Source organism: Pseudopipra pipra, chromosome 8 (genome assembly GCF_036250125.1).
Source record: "Pseudopipra pipra isolate bDixPip1 chromosome 8, bDixPip1.hap1, whole genome shotgun sequence".
NCBI classification, from domain to species: domain Eukaryota; kingdom Metazoa; phylum Chordata; class Aves; order Passeriformes; family Pipridae; genus Pseudopipra; species Pseudopipra pipra.
In genome coordinates this window covers 21,009,441-21,027,361 of record NC_087556.1, presented here as the reverse complement: position 1 = coordinate 21,027,361, position 17,921 = coordinate 21,009,441, and the positions used below count along the sequence as shown (strand labels likewise).

General features: G+C 50.8%; 3 protein-coding genes across 13 annotated transcripts in view; all 3 read left to right on the top strand.

The window, feature by feature from the left end:
- EXOC6 (exocyst complex component 6) overlaps window positions 1–1,339 on the top strand; it is an 86,972-nt gene extending 85,633 nt beyond the window's left edge. For 8 of the 9 annotated variants that reach the window (XM_064662916.1, XM_064662917.1, XM_064662915.1 and 5 more), the window contains one exon: window positions 216–1,339. In XM_064662916.1, coding sequence (XP_064518986.1) covers window positions 216–348 — 133 coding nt within the window. In that variant the 3' untranslated portion in view covers window positions 349–1,339. The remainder of the gene's footprint in view (window positions 1–215) is intronic. The other variant, XM_064662920.1, reaches the window with a different exon arrangement.
- A 91-nt stretch (window positions 1,340–1,430) lies between these two features.
- On the top strand, window positions 1,431–10,817 carry LOC135418067 (cytochrome P450 26C1). Of its 2 annotated transcripts, XM_064662927.1 has the most exons (6): window positions 1,431–2,209; window positions 2,286–2,510; window positions 2,638–2,913; window positions 4,546–4,701; window positions 7,599–8,105; window positions 8,352–10,817. In XM_064662927.1, exons 1-6 carry the CDS (start codon window positions 2,018–2,020, stop codon window positions 8,688–8,690), a joined length of 1,695 nt encoding a protein of 564 aa, XP_064518997.1. In that variant the 5' UTR covers window positions 1,431–2,017; the 3' UTR covers window positions 8,691–10,817. The 2 variants fall into 2 exon arrangements, with proteins under 2 accessions (XP_064518997.1, XP_064518998.1); XM_064662928.1 differs by lacking the exon at window positions 2,638–2,913.
- A 1,669-nt stretch (window positions 10,818–12,486) lies between these two features.
- LOC135418068 (cytochrome P450 26A1) lies at window positions 12,487–15,561 on the top strand. Of its 2 annotated transcripts, none has more exons than XM_064662930.1 (7): window positions 12,487–12,679; window positions 12,868–13,092; window positions 13,184–13,471; window positions 13,593–13,742; window positions 14,065–14,196; window positions 14,408–14,560; window positions 14,753–15,561. In XM_064662930.1, exons 1-7 carry the CDS (start codon window positions 12,491–12,493, stop codon window positions 15,092–15,094), a joined length of 1,479 nt encoding a protein of 492 aa, XP_064519000.1. In that variant the 5' UTR covers window positions 12,487–12,490; the 3' UTR covers window positions 15,095–15,561. The 2 variants fall into 2 exon arrangements, with proteins under 2 accessions (XP_064519000.1, XP_064518999.1); XM_064662929.1 differs by having other exon boundaries at window positions 14,062–14,196.
- The last annotated feature ends 2,360 nt before the right edge of the window (window positions 15,562–17,921 follow it).

Here is a 17,921-nt window from a genome sequence, read left to right as displayed (position 1 = left end):
ATGTGTTATTTGTGAAGTAATATTTGTTAAAACCAGTTCTGCATTGCAGAAGTTGAGTTTAAGAACACACAGATAACAGGTTTTGTGATCTTTCAGTTCTTATTAGCAGAAAGATAAAAAGAGGATCAATAGTAAAACTGTTTCAGTAGTCGGATTTTTCCTTTTGAAATTATGTTTCTAATGTGTTTGTGTAATTTCCTGTTTTATTTCTCTAGAATGAAAGACTCCAGCAAAAAGAACAACATTTTTGCTCAATTCAGAAAGAATGATCGTGACAAGCAGAAGCTAATAGAGACTGTAGTAAAGCAACTTAGGAGTTTAGTGAATGGTATGTCCCAGCACACATAGGCCTCTTAAATCAACAATATCTCGTCATGCCAAGAGGTGTTTCTTAGCCACTATTTCTACTAAGCAAAGTGATACCAGTGAGGACATTTGTTTGACTGAGTAAAGGAGAAATGCAGTAGATGGATTGTACATGGAGTCTTCAACAAACAATTCTTTGTACGTATTTTTAATGGTTCGAATACTATTTTGTATATTGTAAACAAATGGTAAAAAATGAGACTGTACAATAAAAACCAGCGCAATCGTATTGTACATGGAACAGCTGAACTGTAAATACGTTATTTAAATATCTGCAGATATGGTGTCCAAAATTTTGCTCCGAATAGGAATTATTTGAGAAATGATCCCTTAGTTGCTGTTTTCTGGTTGAATCCTAATTTAATGTTTTTAAGCATTGAGATACTTGTGTTTCAGATGCTGCCTATTGTTTTCCTGCGTTAAATGTATATTAGCCTTAAAGTGACTGGACATAATTTTGTATATCAGATTTTGTAGTCTGGAGGTATGAAAAAGTCTTCTGATTTTTAATACCTTTGAAAACTACCTGAGAACTAGACTTGATACCTATTTAGCGTTAGGACTTATAGGCTTTGTTCTCCAAAAGGGTTTAATCTTGAGGTCGTGAATGTAAATAACCATTTGAGTTCTTTATAATGTGACATTTTGTTTCGTTTTGGTTTTGTTCCTCAGGGTTACTAATTCTATTTTGTAAGATCCCGGGTTCTTTTTCCCAGGTTGCAGTAAGGAATAGGTTTGCCGCTGTTGGTTTCGTGCCGCATCTGTTTGTCAGTATGCGCTTTCTACCGCCAGCCCCATGCCAGCGATTAGCATTTTGTCCCACCACCGGTCTCTTTGCACTGTCCCCTCCTGGCTATTTTAGACACTAAGAGAATGTCTAACAAATACAAACCAAATGGAACATGTAAAAATAATGTACATTTTTGCTGTATTTTTAAGTTATTGACGGTCTAAATACAGTAAGATAAACCTCGCCCGTGTTCCTGTTTAATTTCACACACCAGCACGCACCTCAGAGCCGGTTTCGCGGGACCTGTACGGGTCCTGACTCAGTGGCGATTTACCCCTGGGGAAGGCGGTCGGGGCGGCTCCGACGGCGAGGTGCGGGTCGGGGGCACTGCAGGATCGCCCCGACTGTCGCTGCAGTCCGGGCAGCCGGGAGAGGCGGGACTGGGGCGCTCCCCGGTCGGGGGAGCCCGGGACGGGACTCACTACCTTCGCTGGGCGGCGGGGAGTGCTGGCCCGAGGGGGCGCCGGGGGCTCCCGCTCCCAGGGCAGCCGTCCCGCCGCCGGCTGGGGCGCCACGAGGGGCTGGGAGAGGGGTGGGAGGGGGGCCGCCGGGCTCCCATCCCCGGGGGGGCTGCCCCGCCGCGGCCCCGCGCCCCTCGGCCGCTGTGCCCGACTCTCCCGCGCCAATCACCGCACTTGGCCGCGCCGCTTAAATATGCAGCGGATACGTCATCTCCGAAGGTGGATCGGGCGTAAGTGGCCAATATCTATATAAATGTGGCCGAGGGGCGAACCGGCAGCAGGAGGCGAGCGGGGCCGGGCGGGCAGCAGCCGGCAGGGCCCGCCGTGCAGCGCCCGCCGCCGGTAGCCGGTCTGACAGCCGCCCCCGCAGCCGCCCGCCCGTCCCCGCCGCCGGAGGAGGATGCTGGCCGGGCTCTCCTGGCCCGAGGCGTCGGCGCTGGCGCTGCTGGCCCTGGCTCTGCTGGTCACCCTGTGCCGGCACCTGTGGGCGCTGCGCTGGAGCCTCAGCCGGGACCGGGCCAGCGCCCTGCCCCTGCCCAAGGGCTCCATGGGCTGGCCGTTTTTTGGGGAGACTCTGCACTGGCTGCTCCAGGTAAGGCGCCGGTGGACGAGGGCGGGGTGGGAAGGGACTGGTGGAAGCCATAGGCTGACCCGCAGCTCGTCCCCAGGGCTCCCGCTTCCATAGCTCACGGCGGGAGAGATACGGAAACGTCTTCAAGACCCACCTCCTGGGCCGGCCGGTGGTGCGGGTGACAGGCGCTGAGAACATCCGCAAGATCCTTCTGGGCGAGCACACACTGGTCAGCACGCAGTGGCCCCAGAGCACCCATATCATCCTGGGCTCCCACACCCTGCTCAGCTCCACCGGTGACCTGCACCGCCAACGCCGCAAGGTGAGTCTCTCGACCACCACAACAGGGCACACAGCCCAGGCGGCACCTCCGCCCAGGCTTGGGCCTCAGTAGCATGTGTGCTCCCCCTGCTTTAACTACCTGCTTGTGTTCCCCCTTTTCCTCCTAGATCCTGGCCAGAGTCTTCAGCCGTGCTGCCCTGGAGAGCTACCTTCCACGGATCCAGAAGGTTGTGAGCTGGGAGCTGCGGGGCTGGTGCATGGAGCCGGGCTCCATTGCAGTTTATTCCTCCGCTAAAACCTTAACTTTCCGCATTGCAGCTCGGATTCTGCTGGGGCTCCGCCTGGAGGAAAAGCAGTTCAAGGATCTGGCCAAAACTTTTGAACAGCTGGTGGAGAACCTCTTCTCCCTGCCCCTCAACATACCCTTCAGTGGGTTGCGCAAGGTACTGCCGCATGTCCCGTTCCCTCTGCCTGGGGACAAAGGCCTGGGCCCTGGCAGCAGAGACCTCCTGTCCCCAGGCCTGCCCAGGGGCACTTCCAGCAGGCCAGGACATCTGCAGCACCCTATTCCAGGTCTGAGGGCTTGGTGTCTTACCTAATTCAGCCATTTCGCTTTCTCTGCACTTCCCACCTGCTCCTGGTTGACTTCCAGCACCTTTGGGTCCTGGCTCCAGTTCATTGTACCATGCAGGGCTTCTCTTCTCCCTCATCCCATATGTTGCCTCTGGTTAGTTCATCATGTCTGGGCCTGTCCCATCTCATCCTACCTGGACTCCTGTCAGCCCACGGCAGAGGGGTCTGTGGGCATGAGCACACAGCTCAGTTTAGCACCCCCTGTGCAACTTAGGCAGGCCAAAGACTTGGGACCTCTTATGATCCTTGGTCCCTTGTAGCCCAGCAGCACAGAGACAGCCCAGGGAGAGGAACGTGGCAGACAGCCTCCTCTGCCTCTTTCAACTTGCAGTTTCCTCCCTGCTGCTCTGCTCCTCTTTGCCTGCCTCCCTACACTCCTGTTCTAGGTATTGGTCCTGTGTACCACCCCTCCTCTCACATTACTCCCTCCTCTGACTTTAGGTTCTCCGTACTTACCACAGCTGAAGTCTCCTCCCCACTTTAGCCAGGTCTTCCCTCATCTCTTATTTCCACTGTGAGCTCTGCCCCACTGGATCCCCTTACCCAGCCAGTCCCAGTTCACCCCCAGCCTCCCTGCTGCTCTTCACCAGTTCAAAGCTCTGGTTTTCCCTGTCCAGTTTCCCTTTGCAGGTTGGCACAGTGTGGGCTTTCACCCCTCACATCCTACCCCTCTCTGCCCTCTCTCAGGTCCGCCACAGGCTGTTTGGCCCCAGACCAATATGTTCCACTTGCATTTAGGTCCCCTTGTCTTTCCCCTTGCTCCCTACCCTGTTTACTTTTTCCAGTCCTTCCCACCTCAAATCTAAGCCTTTGTATGTTTTTCCCAACATCTGGTCGTGGCCATTTTTCATTCCAAATCTCATCCTTCTGGCTTTTGCAGGAAGCATCTTGATAGAGAGCCACACTCTGTGACTCCATCCCACTTTGCAAAGAGGTTGCTGATCACTTGACTTGCTGAGATCTTACATGAATGTTACACAACTGAAGATGAGCTGGCTGTGATTAATGTGTCTTTTTCCACTATATCCTGGTTAAGCCACTCATTTGATCCCTCCTCAGATGTGCCTTACTGTCTGGACTCAGTTTTATTAAGTTACCTCTTCTTGTCCCTTTGGACAAGCTTCTTTTGGACCTGACACAACTGTGGGTTTGCTCAGCGCAGATGCCTCTGAACTTGGTACCACGTGTTTACTGCTGTCTTTTCCTCTCAGAGAATTTCTTGTGACTTATTGTATTTGATTCACAATAGCAAAGCAACAGAATGTGCAGCAGTTCCCCCCAGACTGCTGCCTCTTGCAAGGCTCTGGGGCTGGGCAACAGATTAAACTGTTCTTGCTGTTATAGATCCTGGTTTTAAGGATTGCTACGCATGGGCTCCCTCAGTCTCTCAGGAGAGGGGTTCAATTCCTAAGGTTCTCCTGAACTGTGTCTGCCTCTCACAGGGAATAAAAGCACGGGACATGCTACATGAGTTTATGGAGAAGGCTATACAGGAAAAACTGCAGAGAAACAACCCAGAAGATCACAGTGATGCTCTGGATTTCATAATGAACAGTGCCAAGGAGCACGGCAAGGAATTCACCATGCAGGAGCTAAAGGTAAGGATGAACCCAGTAGTCCTTACTGAGCCTAAACCACTAACTGAATGTGAAGAGTATTTTCCCAAAGATCTTGGGAAAAAATTGTCATTAGTACTGCATCATTCATAGTTCCAGGTCACTTGGTATCAGTGAATGACAGATGACACTACATTTATATAACAAGTTTTGAAGCAGTTTTGCATGGGTACAGCAGCTGAATACGGTTCAAAAGTATTTGAATATAGTTTAAAGGTAGTTTCACTGCTTACTTAAGTATTTAAGGAAAACTGTCTAAAGATTAATATTTTATAAATATTTTGTAAAAAGGTAATCTTTAAATCTAAAATATTTGAAAATCTTTAAGCAACTAGTAGATATAATTAGAATAAAAATATGTTTATAAAGTAATTTTATTATAATTATTTATTATATTATTTATTCTAATATATGTTTTTATTATAATGTAATTTTTAAAATAATTGAAACGTTCAAAATGTGATGGATTAAGATTAATTACTCTCTGTTAGTTTTCACATGAATATTACACAAGAATAATTTCATGATCTCTCATCATGTCCCTGGCTCTGACCACAAATGCAATAAGGGGATATTAAATGTAATATGGAGTTACATGGCGGTGATCTGGGGCCAGCTGCTTGAAATCATAGTATATTATATATATATACTATAGGATACGCTGTCCTGTAGCATTATGGTTAGAAGATTTCTATTTTGTCTGTATTTAACAAAATTGCTTGCAAACCAAACTGCCTATGCTTGCAATTATGGCAATATTCAACTCTAATATAACAGTAGGAGAGCTTTCATTCCATTAAATGGTGTAATTGGATAAAAAGTCCAAAGCTGTCTCAGAGATGTGGATTTATCTGTCTTTGAGAGAGCCTCCAAACACTGGCACACACTAGTTACTAATTTGCTTTGTGTTCAAATTATTTGGAAGGACAGTCTTTCCAGAAGTTTTCCTAGATACGCTGCTGGCATGAACTTACCAGGACCCTTGAAATATAAAGGTCATTAAAAAAATATTGCTTTACCAAAAGTACTGTTTTAAAATACTTAAAACCCTGAAAAGATTAAAAAGACCCCATCCTACATAATAGTGCTGTCACTGGCTGGATGGGTGGAACTGTAATGCTGCATGTCCTGCCCTCCAGGACAGGGAGTTGGGCTGTAGCACAGGGACAATACTGGTGAAACTTGGGAAGGTGCTGCCTTCCAGGCACTGGTTATGTTGGCCTTGTAGAAGCAGGAAGGGAAAGTCAGCGGCTCAGTGTCACAGCTTCTGCAGCAGCACTGTCAGAGGTTGATGCAGAGAGTCATAAGGGCTGTTATTTCAAATTGCAGAGCTTGCCCTAAATTCCTTGCATGCTATTGAAATGTCTTGGGGTTTAATTGCAAGTGGTGGAACTGAGAGCTTTCTTTTCATCTGGATCTGCTACCTTGTGAATGTAAAAATCCCTGCTCATGCCTGCAGGAGGTGTGATAGGGGTCGACAGGGATCTGTTATTCCAGAGGTTTTATTTCAGCTGAAAGATGCCCTTGAGAGCTGCACTTTGACAAAAGCATCTAGTCCAGCCAATATATGGCACTGGGGATGGTAGCAAAGAGTCATCCTTGTGACATGATCCTTGACCGTATCAGACTTGGGTCCAAGTACATTCAGGCTTCAGGTGTCCTTCTCTGTGTTTGTGGCTTCACCTCTCCAGAACAATTGTTGTGTCTGAACAATTTAAAGTCCAGACATACAGTCATGTGAAAGGAAACTGCTCTGTGTCCTTGGAGGATTTTGCTCTGCTTTGCCCCTGGACTGAAGCAATTAGTGCTCTGTAGTGCCAGCCAGGTCCCAGTCCTCCCAGGGTGGTAGCTCCTGGTATTCCTCCCTTCGCTTTTGTCTCTGGCCTCTGGCCTTGGTGCTCCCAGTCCTGTGCTCCCACTGGCACCTTCAGATGGTGTTGTAGGTTTGAGCATTATGTTTGCTGTCAGAGACATGATATGCCATGACCCAGCTCTGGGCAGCCCTTAACTTTTGGAAAACCATTTGCAAAAGTTCATCAGAGGGTGCTGCAAACAGCCCACAGCATCCTGGTATGTGCTGTGCCAATATAGACCCTGCAGACAGTCCCGCAAAGACTGGGAGGCTGCGTGGGGATCTGTGAACTGGAACAAGGCACCTATTACAGATTTGACTGTTCTATGGTCCATCTATCTGAGCTGGTTAACTTCCTAACTTGCAATGGATACATCTGCTGCAGAGCTATCAGAAATACTGCTGTGCTTCAGGCTGTAAAGCTTGAAAGGTGAGCAAGTCCTTTGCCTGGTGTGTGCTCCCTGCAAGCTATAGTACTTCCCAGGCTGACCTGCTGTAGCAGAGAGGTCTTTCTGCTCTGAACTCTTGGCTTCAGTCCCCTCCCAGATAAGCAAATGGTCAATTATAACCAGAGATGCATCAAATGCAACCCATTTTAGCTACCAGCACATCTAGGATTTGTGCATAAACACGCTCATATCCACTGCCTGGGCAGAAGAGTAAAAGGTGGGTGCAAAGGGGAATTGGCAGATGAAGAGAAAAGGCATAATGCTTGAAATGGACTTCACTCAGTGTGCTATAATGCATGTTAAAATGCTGCTTTAAAATTGGTAAATCTTAGGAGGAAAGCTCATCACTGGTGGTGATGTGTACTCAGCTGTGTTTCTGCACCAGTCGCTGGGCAAGTGGATGTCCAGTTCATAAATGGTTTGCTTCCTGCCAACCCAGGATGGGTGCAGCTTTGTGGAAAACAGAGTGGGGGCCAGGGCCCTTTGCACAGGGACAAAATCTGAAAAAGGTGAGAACAGTCTAAATCACAATCAGTTTAAAATGGCATTCAAACTTGTCACCTTCATTCCTCTCCCAGGAGTCAGCAATTGAGCTCATATTTGCTGCTTTTTTCACCACGGCTAGTGCCAGCACTTCTCTGATCCTCCTGCTACTGAAGCACCCCTCAGTGATTGAAAAAATAAAGCAGGAGCTGATGTCCCATGAACTGTATCAGCAGTGTGAGTGCCACCCTGCAGGACCCTGCCCGGACACCCTGACCATGCAGAGCAGGGACAGAGAGAAACCACGTTTCCACTCCACGGCCAAAGATGTTCAGAAGGATCAGAGCCAGCCCCCGGCCTCAGTGGAGGAAGGTTCCCTCCAGTCCGGTGCCCTGCTGGAGCCCACCGTCCCCCGGAGCAACTTCTGCACTGGCTCCCAGCTCCAGGCACCATCAGGGCAGAGCTGTCACTGCTCCTCGGACATCAGCCTGGAGAAGCTGAGCCGCCTGCGCTACCTGGACTGTGTGATTAAGGAGGTGCTGCGGGTGCTGCCCCCAGTCTCCGGAGGCTACAGGACGGCACTGCAGACTTTTGAGCTCGATGTAAGTGCCTTGCAGGCTGTTAGGGAACTGCTTGCACTTCATGCAAGCACAGCACAGTGGTGGTGCTTGGCAGTGTAGCTCAGGGGGAGGTGGCACTCAGCAACCTCTGTGGGTCTCAGCTCGGCTGGGGAGAAAAGGAGCTACAGAGCAGGTGGGCAGTATGTTGGGGCTGTCCTCAGGCACCGTCTGCTCACCCTCTACTAGCACGGGTATGTAACACTCCTCCCCTTTTCTCTCCCCTCCCAGGGCTACCAGATCCCCAAAGGCTGGAGTGTCATGTACAGCATCCGTGACACACATGAGACAGCTGCTGTCTACCAGAGCCCCCCCAGCAGCTTCGACCCAGACCGCTTTGGTGCCACCCGGATGGAGGCTGCAGGCCGGTTCCACTACATCCCCTTCGGTGGTGGGGCACGGAGCTGCATCGGGAAGGAGCTGGCACAGGCCATCCTCAAGCTGCTGGCCATTGAGCTGGTCAGCACAGCCCGCTGGGAGCTGGCCACCCCTGGCTACCCCGCCATGCAGACCGTGCCCATCGTGCACCCCGTTGATGATGGGCTGCAGCTCTACTTCCACCCCTTGTAGCCTGGCCATGGCTGCGGGGCCTGAGCTAGGGGTATGCTGCTCCCCTCAGCCCTGGAGCTGATGCCCCTCCACAGCTACTGGGGGCAGGTCTCCACTGCCTCAGGCTGGGTATGGCACTGGATCACTGCAGAGCAAAACCTAAAGGTCTGTTTTTCCCCTCCTAGTGTACAGGCTGGTAGGGAGAGTCCTGCAGTTCACTCCTGAGCGCTAGGGTGAACCTCAGCCCCAGCCTGGGGGCAAAACCCACCGAAGTTGCTGGCAGGGAGCATATGCCATGGGGCCTCAGCCAGCCCCCACTCCATAAAGGTCTCCAGCTACCAGGGATGTGGAGCAAAACTCAGGCCTACAGCTAAGGCTCCCAGAGCATTTCTATCCCTAGGTTGTCTCCTGCCTCTCCTGTGTTATAGGAGAGGCAGGATGAACATCCTGAACACTGTAGCTTTTTAGATGTAAAAAGAAGAAAGATGGGGGGATCTGCAGGAAAACACAAGCCAGAGCTGCTCAATTCATGGCATCAGTGCTAGCTAGAATAATAGGGTGTAAAGTGGTTTTTATTGTAAATATTTAATCTCATTCCTGCACTTCCCATTAGAGCTGGCACAAAGAGGATATCTCTCAGTCACCCAGTAGTAGTAGCTGTGTATGTTGTGTTGAGCACTGTGCTGCTGCTTGGGGTCTGCCATGAAGCCCCACTCTACTGTCCCCACAGGATGTGCTCCCCAGCTACAAGTCCAATCCTAACCGCAGGATCGAACTGAAGCATGGGAGGGGGCTTTGGGGAGCAAACATTTAGAAAATGGACATTTCTGAATATGTCTGATTTGTGGTAGAAAGTCCCTTGTTCCTGGTGATGCTGTTCACATTGCAGAGGGGACATTTGCAAGGTGACACAGGCTCTGTGGTGGCTGGCTGGCCAGGCTGACCTTGCCAGCTCTGTCAGCCTAGCTCTGCCAGCGAAAGTGCCAGGACAGCAGCTCCATGGTCCATCCACAGGGTGGAAGCTGGGGCTAAGCTTGGGTTCTGAGAGCACCATTCTAGATGGTTTTTGAGTACCTCCACAGAGTGTTTCTCTCCCATGTAAAATGAAGTGAGTCCTGTTGCTTGTGTACTGATAACAGAACTAGAGCCAGGTCCTTGATCCACAACAATATGTTTATAAGCTTCTTTCAGCTTCCCCTTTGCTCCCCACTGTCATGCATCCTGTGTGGATGCAGTGGGGAAAATAATCTGCCTTGTTCCTCCAGAGCTTCCTGTGTCCGGTGGTGTGGTGTGCTCTGTGTGAAGCACCAGCTTGACCTGTGAGGGCCAAAATGTGGCACAGTGTCCCTTTGGAAAGGCCCTGAGAGCTTTTCAGTCTCCTGAAACTCTGTCATCATCCTGCTTCCGTGCCAGGCTACAAATGACCTCACCCTGGCCAATCCCCCTTGACTGTGCTGGGGCACTGCAGCAGGGTGTGTGCCACCGTTGGCTGTCTGAGGGCTGTGCAGTGACCACTCCGCTACCTGGGGCAGAAATGTGGCTCCCAAATGTAACAGGTCAAATCTGGAGGTTGAACTGCAGGGCTGAGTTAAGTGCTGTTGGCAGGCCGGCCCTGTAGTGAACCAGAGCCTCTGCCTCTCCTGACCTTGTCCTGAAAGGTGAATCTTTTGCTTATCAGAGGTGAAATCAGTAGATGGTGGGTGCAAGTGGCAATGACTAACTTTAATTAGCAGGAGCTGCTGGCTGACTGAGACCGCGGGCGATTCGGGGTCCCACCGCAGGCAGGGCTGTGGGCAGGGCTGAGCCTGGTGCAGAAGGGTCGGGGCTTCTCCAGCAGCGCACTTAAAAATTACCCCGAGCGCTAACGAGCCCTGTAGCCACCCGCTGAAAAATGTAACATGAATCTAGTTAAAAAAAAAAAAAGACTTGAAACTGATTTTGTTTGCAGATAAACACGAGCATTTACAAATGAAGTGTAATAATTGTTACTTGTAATCAAAGTTTGTTCATATTAGGCTGTTAATTTCTTGACCCCCTTCCAAGATGTTTTTAATTATCCCTTTCACTCTTTACCATTTGATTCTTTTCAAGCCGGTGGCTGGGGAATACACAGCTGGGGAGATAATAAAGCCTTCCTGTGGCAATTATCGGTGCTCAGGCCACCGTATCTCGTTATTTTGATAGACAGTGAACTTGGCGCGCTTGCCGGCCGGGTTCACGCAGATGTCACGGTCCGTGTTGTAGGTCACAAGCAGGTCAGCGCCCGGCAAGGAGAGAGCGCCGGGTCAGGGCGCGGCCGCCGCTCTCGGACGGGCTCCGCGGAGCCGCCCGGGACCGCGGCGTACCCCGAGGGGCTGCTGCCTCCGGGGCCGGGGGGCTACCCTCCGGGGGTGTCCCTCTTGGGTAACAGGGTGCAGAGGCGGGCAGCCTCGCTCCCGCAAGGCATCGTAAGAGGAGGGAGGGTCCCGTGTGATGCGTTCATTGCTAGAAAAATAATAATTAAAAGTGACATCTCCCTCTCCCATACACAGACACACACACAAAACTTCCAGCGTTTATTGGGCTTGTCTGGGAGCAATAAAGCAAAAGTAACAGAGAGGGAAGAGGTAAAAACTGTAAAAAAAAAAAAAGAAAAAAGCAAGCGCGGTGGTGTATTGGCAGCAGCCGTGCCCGGCAGAGAGCTCCGCGGCCCCGCAGCCGCGCTCCGCGACGGGCACCCCTTCCCCAGCGGCTTCTGCGCCGGGACACGGCGGCCGCCCCAGCCCCAGCCAGCACAGCCTGCCCAGCCCCGCCGGGCGCCCCGGTACCGCCGCGCTCCTCCCGCTCGGGGCCGCCGCTCCCGCCCGGAGCGCAGCCCCCGGTGCCTGCCTGCGGGCACCGGGAGCGAGCCCCTCTGCGGCGCGCCTGCAGGCGGAGTGCCCGCCGGTGCTGAGCGCCTCTTTCCGACCGCGGCAGCCCCGACGGGATGCCAGGCAGCCTCAGGCGAGGGTGAGCAGTGGATCCCGGGGAGAGGAGCTGGGCACGGCGGGTTTGGTGTTTCCTTTCCGCCCTCACCTCCCTTTCCCTCGGTGACCCGCGCTTGAACCTGCATCGAGAGACGGACTGTTGCCGGCGGCTCCTTCCTCCGCGGCCGGCAGAAATACAAGCCGAGCCTTTCGAGGTGAACCAGGGGACAGCGGAGGCTCCTCCGCCGATGCGGCGGCACTGCTGCGGCTCTGCCCGGGGTGCAGCCCAGCTGCCCTAGCACGGGGACCCCTCGGTCCGGCTCCGGTCGCTACCTCGCCGTTCCCGGCTGGCGACAGCGGCGAGCGAGCGAAGGAGCTCCGCAGCTCGCAGAGCGCACCGGCGCGGCCGGGCAGCGCACCGGGGGTAGGTGTCTGCGGGCAGCCGAGCCGCCGGGTGCTGGCGCGGGACATTTCTCGGCGCAGCTGCTGGTCTGTGACGAGCATCGGCGATAAATCCGAGGAGCAGGAGGAGGAGGTGGCCGCCACCAGTTATCAGCGGCGTCCCGCAGCCCACTCGCCGAGCGCGGTGCAGGGGCAGCGAGCCCGAAGGCTCTGCCGCCGCTCCCGGCGGCACCTTTCCTTCCCAGGCAGCGATCTGCGGCGGGCAGGATGCACTACGCAAAGCAAATAGTTAAAGATTTCGGGGGGAGGAGCCAGGCCGCAATCCGCAATTAAAGATGAACTTTGGGTGAACTAATTTATCGGACCAAGGTAGGGTGGGCAGCAACCTGGGAAGGGTATAAAAGGCGGCCCGCGGCGAGCCCGGCCCGCGCACTCGGAGCTCCCAGGGGGCCAGGCGGGACTCGCTCCCCAGTCATGGGCTTCTCTGTCCTGGTCGCCAGCGCCCTGTGCACCTTCCTGCTGCCCCTGCTACTGTTTCTAGCCGCCGTCAAGCTCTGGGACTTGTACTGCGTGAGCAGCCGCGACCCCAGCTGCCCGCTCCCACTGCCCCCGGGCACCATGGGGCTCCCCTTCTTCGGGGAGACGCTGCAGCTGGTGCTGCAGGTAAGGCGAGGCGATGCCGCGGGGAGCGGAGAGGTTCCCCGGCTGCTGCTCTGGCTGCAGGGGAGGGAGATGAGCAACAACTTTGCCAGGCTCCCGTGCCCAGGTGGGAAAGAGCTGCTCTCCCTGCCTCTTCCTCTCCTCCCTTTTAAAATTTATTTTATCATTCTCCCCTCTCCTCCCCTGTCCAGAGGCGGAAATTTCTACAGATGAAGCGCAGGAAATACGGGTTCATCTACAAGACTCACCTCTTCGGGCGGCCCACGGTGCGGGTGATGGGCGCCGAGAACGTGCGGCACATCCTGCTGGGCGAGCACCGGCTCGTCTCTGTGCAGTGGCCCGCCTCGGTGCGCACCATCCTGGGCTCGGGCTGCCTCTCCAACCTCCACAACGGGCAGCACAAGCACCGCAAAAAGGTACGGCCCGACAGCGGGCGGGGAGCGGGTGCGGTCGCCCCGAACGCGGCGGTTGAGCCTCTGTCCCATTCCTCCTCGTCCCCTCGGGCAGGTGATCATGCGAGCCTTCTCCCGGGACGCCCTGCAGCACTACGTGCCCGTCATCCAGGAGGAGGTGAGCGCCTGCCTGGCGCGATGGCTGGGCGCCGCCGGGCCCTGCCTGCTGGTGTACCCCGAGGTGAAGCGCCTCATGTTTCGTATTGCCATGAGGATCCTGCTGGGCTTCCAGCCCCGCCAGGCCAGCCCCGACGGCGAGCAGCAGCTTGTGGAGGCCTTCGAGGAGATGATCCGCAATCTATTCTCCCTCCCCATCGATGTGCCGTTCAGTGGGCTCTACCGGGTAAGGCTCACGGTGGGCCAGGAGGAGAGAGGTACCCCTGCAGCCGGGGCAGTGGGGAACAGGTGGGAGGGATGGCAGTACAGCCCCAAGTTCCACATTGCTCTCCCTGCTGCTTGGTCAGGGCTTGCGGGCACGCAACATCATCCACGCCAAGATCGAGGAGAACATCCGTGCCAAGATGGCCCGTAAGGAGCCCGAGGGCGGCTATAAGGATGCGCTGCAGCTGCTGATGGAATACACACAGGGCAATGGGGAGCAGCTAAACATGCAGGTAAGGTTCCCCAGGGCCAGATCCATCCCTTTCCCCCAGCCCCCTTGTCAGCATCACACTTATCTTTTGGATAAAAAGGAAGGAGCGGGAGGTGCTCCCTTTCCCCATAAAATAAACCAGCTTGTGTTGAGCACTGGGGTGCAGAGGTTGCAACCAGGCTGTTGGATGGGGAGCATAAGCACCTCTGATCACCTCCATCCTGGCCCCTGGGTGTCTGTTCCATTCTGGGAGCAATGCACAGCATTGCAGTGGAAGAATGGGCTTGGTAGAGATACTGTGTTTAGTGTCTGGTTTATCCCTCTTCTTTCCTTTGTGTAAGGAGCTGAAGGAGTCTGCCACAGAGCTGCTGTTTGGGGGCCATGAAACCACTGCTAGTGCTGCCACATCACTGATTGCCTTCCTAGGGCTCCACCACGAAGTCCTGCAGAAAGTGAGGAAAGAACTGCAGGTGAAGGTGTGTATCTTCCCCAGAGCCATTTCAAGGAGGGGGCAGTGGGACATACCTCCAGGACAGGTGTCCCAGACAGGGCTCCCTTTAACCCAGGTGGTACCCTACTTTTAGGGGCGGCAGGATAATACAACTCACTGAGGGGGGCAGCTCCTTTGCAGTCCAGGAGTCCTGGCCGCCCGCTCCGTGAATGTCATGGCAGCATCTTCCTTTCTAGGGGTTACTGTGCAGTTCCAACCAAGAGAAACAGCTGGACATGGAGGTCTTGGAGCAGCTGAAGTACACGGGCTGTGTCATCAAAGAGACCCTCAGGCTGAGCCCGCCTGTTCCTGGAGGATTTCGAATTGCACTCAAGACCCTTGAGTTAAATGTAAGCAAGGCTTGGGCACAACTCCTCAGAGCAGCTGCAAAGTACTAGTGCTTTCACATAGCCTGTCTGCCGTAGAGTGGCCTGCAGGAAGCCAGGAGGGGGAGGTGGGGTGAACCTATGTGTCCTATGCTGTCACTTCACGTATATTAATACAGCAAGGTGCTTCACGACTTCTTTCTCTTCTTTTCATAGGGTTACCAGATCCCTAAAGGTTGGAATGTTATTTACAGTATCTGTGATACCCACGATGTGGCAGATCTCTTTACCAACAAGGAAGAATTTAACCCGGATCGCTTCATGTCTCCATCTCCAGAGGATTCCTCTCGGTTCAGTTTCATTCCTTTTGGTGGGGGCTTGAGGAGCTGCGTGGGCAAAGAGTTTGCAAAAGTCCTTCTAAAAATATTTACAGTGGAGTTGGCTCGGAGCTGTGACTGGCAGCTGCTGAATGGACCTCCTACAATGAAAACGGGCCCCATAGTGTACCCTGTGGACAATCTGCCTACCAAATTCATAGGTTTCAGTGGCCAAATCTGAGAGCTCAACATTTGCCTCTGACTGGATTTCTATATAGCATCTGATATGTACATAGTAACTTTTTATAGTAACAAAGACCTTTAAATATTTAAACTTGTAAATGTACAATAGTTATTTATGTCTTCTAAATATTTTGAAAGGCTATGATATTTTTTTTTCCCCAAGCACTACAATTATGGGTCTCTGATTCATAATTAGATAATGTTATTTCTATAGAAATAAGTTTTCCCCTATTTAAAAATCTCATTGGAAGCTGGCCAGCTAAGCATTTTAAGACATTTCAGGATGGTATATGTAATAAGAAATATTCTAAAAGCATTCAAAAAAATGGTAACTAACTACTCATGCAAGTTACCTGAAATGGTTATTGTTTGAGAATGTTTTCAGTATTATTTGTGTCTAGATCTTATGTTTAATGTGTGAATTTTAAGTTTGATAATAAAGTTTATTTTTGATGATCCTCTGTATGAAGATCTGTGTGTCTGCTAGAGAGTAGCTTAATGAATGGGGATCAAGAGTTTGGATGTAAAGTCAGATCTGCTTTTGTGAATGACGTACTTGCTATTTCTGTGCTCATAACTCTTCCCTGCCTCCCCTCTTCACCTGTGGTTCTCGCTTGTGAATTATTCTAAGTTTTAGCCTGTAAGTGCAAGAGCAATGCAAAAACACATGCTTATTGAAAAGGAGTGATGACAAGAGCTACAGGTCTCCTTATCAAGCATGTCATTTTGAGTCACAGTAAATAAGAGAGTAAAGGAAAGCAGAAGAATAATGTATTACATGAGTCTTTGTAGCTAGAGAAAATAGGTTGAGGAAAAAAAATTCCATAAATGTCCTCTCTTCCCATATTACTGCTGACCTGTGCAAACAGACCACTGGATCTTGTTCTGTGTTGAGTCTGCTGGCTATGAATCTTTACTTACGAAGGTATCTCTTATCAGCTGGTAGAGCAAACAAAATCTGCTGATTTCTTCTTGAAATGCAACAGCTCTGGCTAGGTCAGAGAGAGAGCATGCATTTGATTTAAGAACTTCTTTCCTGGAATTCAGCAAAGTGAAAACTAAAAGGCAGGCACTAATGTGAATTGATTAACAGAGAATCAACTGTTGAGATGCAATTCCCCAGGGGTGTGTAAGCAGGGCAGATAAAATGCCCTAGGCATGACCCCTATTTTGGCTTAACCATAAGGGGGTTTGTGCCCACCCCCGCTTACTACACCTATTAGTCTTCCCTCAAAAGTCAAACAACATAGGCTGGCTTTATAAACATCTACAAAGTAAAGCAATGTAATTCAGTGTCATGAACACTTATAGCACCACATAGACTAATTTAATTTTCTGTTTGCTTCTGGAAAACAGTCACTTTTTCATTACGTTCTCCCAAGATCAAAATTAAGTATTTAGTTAAGTTGCTCAAAATAGCTGCAGGTGCTTAATAGCATCTATGAGATTTGGGATTTCTTTTTAAGGAGTGTTTCTATTACCCATTTGATGTGTTTCCAGCTACCATTTTAAATACATAAGCTTCTAACTTATGGCCTTAGATACAAGCTACATATGAGTTTAACTATCAAGAATTTTTCATATCCATTTTTTTGTAATTTTAAAATACAAAATATATTCTATTTAGATTGTGCCTTTGTCTTCTTGGCAATGTTTAAAATCTTAAATATTTTTCCCATGCAAACCTCTTGTACCATTATGTTCTTAGGGACTTGATGAATGACCTCAGTTTAAGACACTTTTGTAACATATATAGTAGCAGAAAATTGCAAACCTTGGTCCTGATTTGGAGGTGATCTGAAGTCTGGAGAACAGCAAGACTCTTGTCTTGGTATTCTTTCCTAACATTTTCTTCCATAACATTACAACGTTCTGCAAATCCAGATAGATGCTGATATTCTTTAAATGTTATGTTTGGTTTTAATGGAAGTCTTTTTACATGGTCTTCCTACTATTTTAGTTTATATTTTATTTTTATAATGAATAGGAATCTAAGTGCTGTCTGGAGAATACAAACACTTTCACGGTGTAAGTCCAAGGTCATACGTGCAAATCTCATTTTTGCTTTTGAGTCAAGTTTGCGTGGCTTTTATGTTCAAACAAGAAAAAAATTATATACTTCATTTGATTTTGTCTGGACATCTGGGAGCACATCCTAAGCTGTTGTAAATCATGACAACATAGCCCACGTTAGGTACTGCCCCTGTAATAATTTATTTCTGTAGTTAAACGGTCTGCCACTGCTGAGCAATTTAGGCATCCTGGAGCTAGTTTTAAACAGCTATCTCAAGAAATGGTAGTAGTGTAGTTACAGTAAAATGGAGCTCTGTGTGGGTTAATTGCTAAAATGTTTGCCCAACTTCTTGAGCAGGTTTTACAATCCCTGCTAATCTCCTCTTGCAGCTGTATTTTGACAGCTTAGATGCTGGCTGCAGACCAGTTTCAGGTGAGCTGTGGTATGACAGCGTAGCTTTGCCTGCTCAGCAGAGGCTGGGCTGGGCACATGCCGAGACTGTGGCTACTGTTCAGGGGCAGTTGCACTCCCAGCCCCTACCCCTCTTGTTATGCTGGGTCCAGGAACTGACCTTGTTGAAAAATTATCTACCAAAAAACCTAACTGTTTTTCATGCAGACCAGCTCCTCATTCCAGCTCCCCGCATGAGCATTGTTTGTGCTGGGCTGCTGCACCAATACAGAGGAGGGAGGAAGAGGAAGCAGCCACTTCAGCCTGCCCTGCTGCTGACAGGTAACTCCTACAGCCACGCTCTCGCTTTCGTTTCACAGGTGTTACGAGCTGTTACTGTTAGTGACTGATGCTCCAGGGC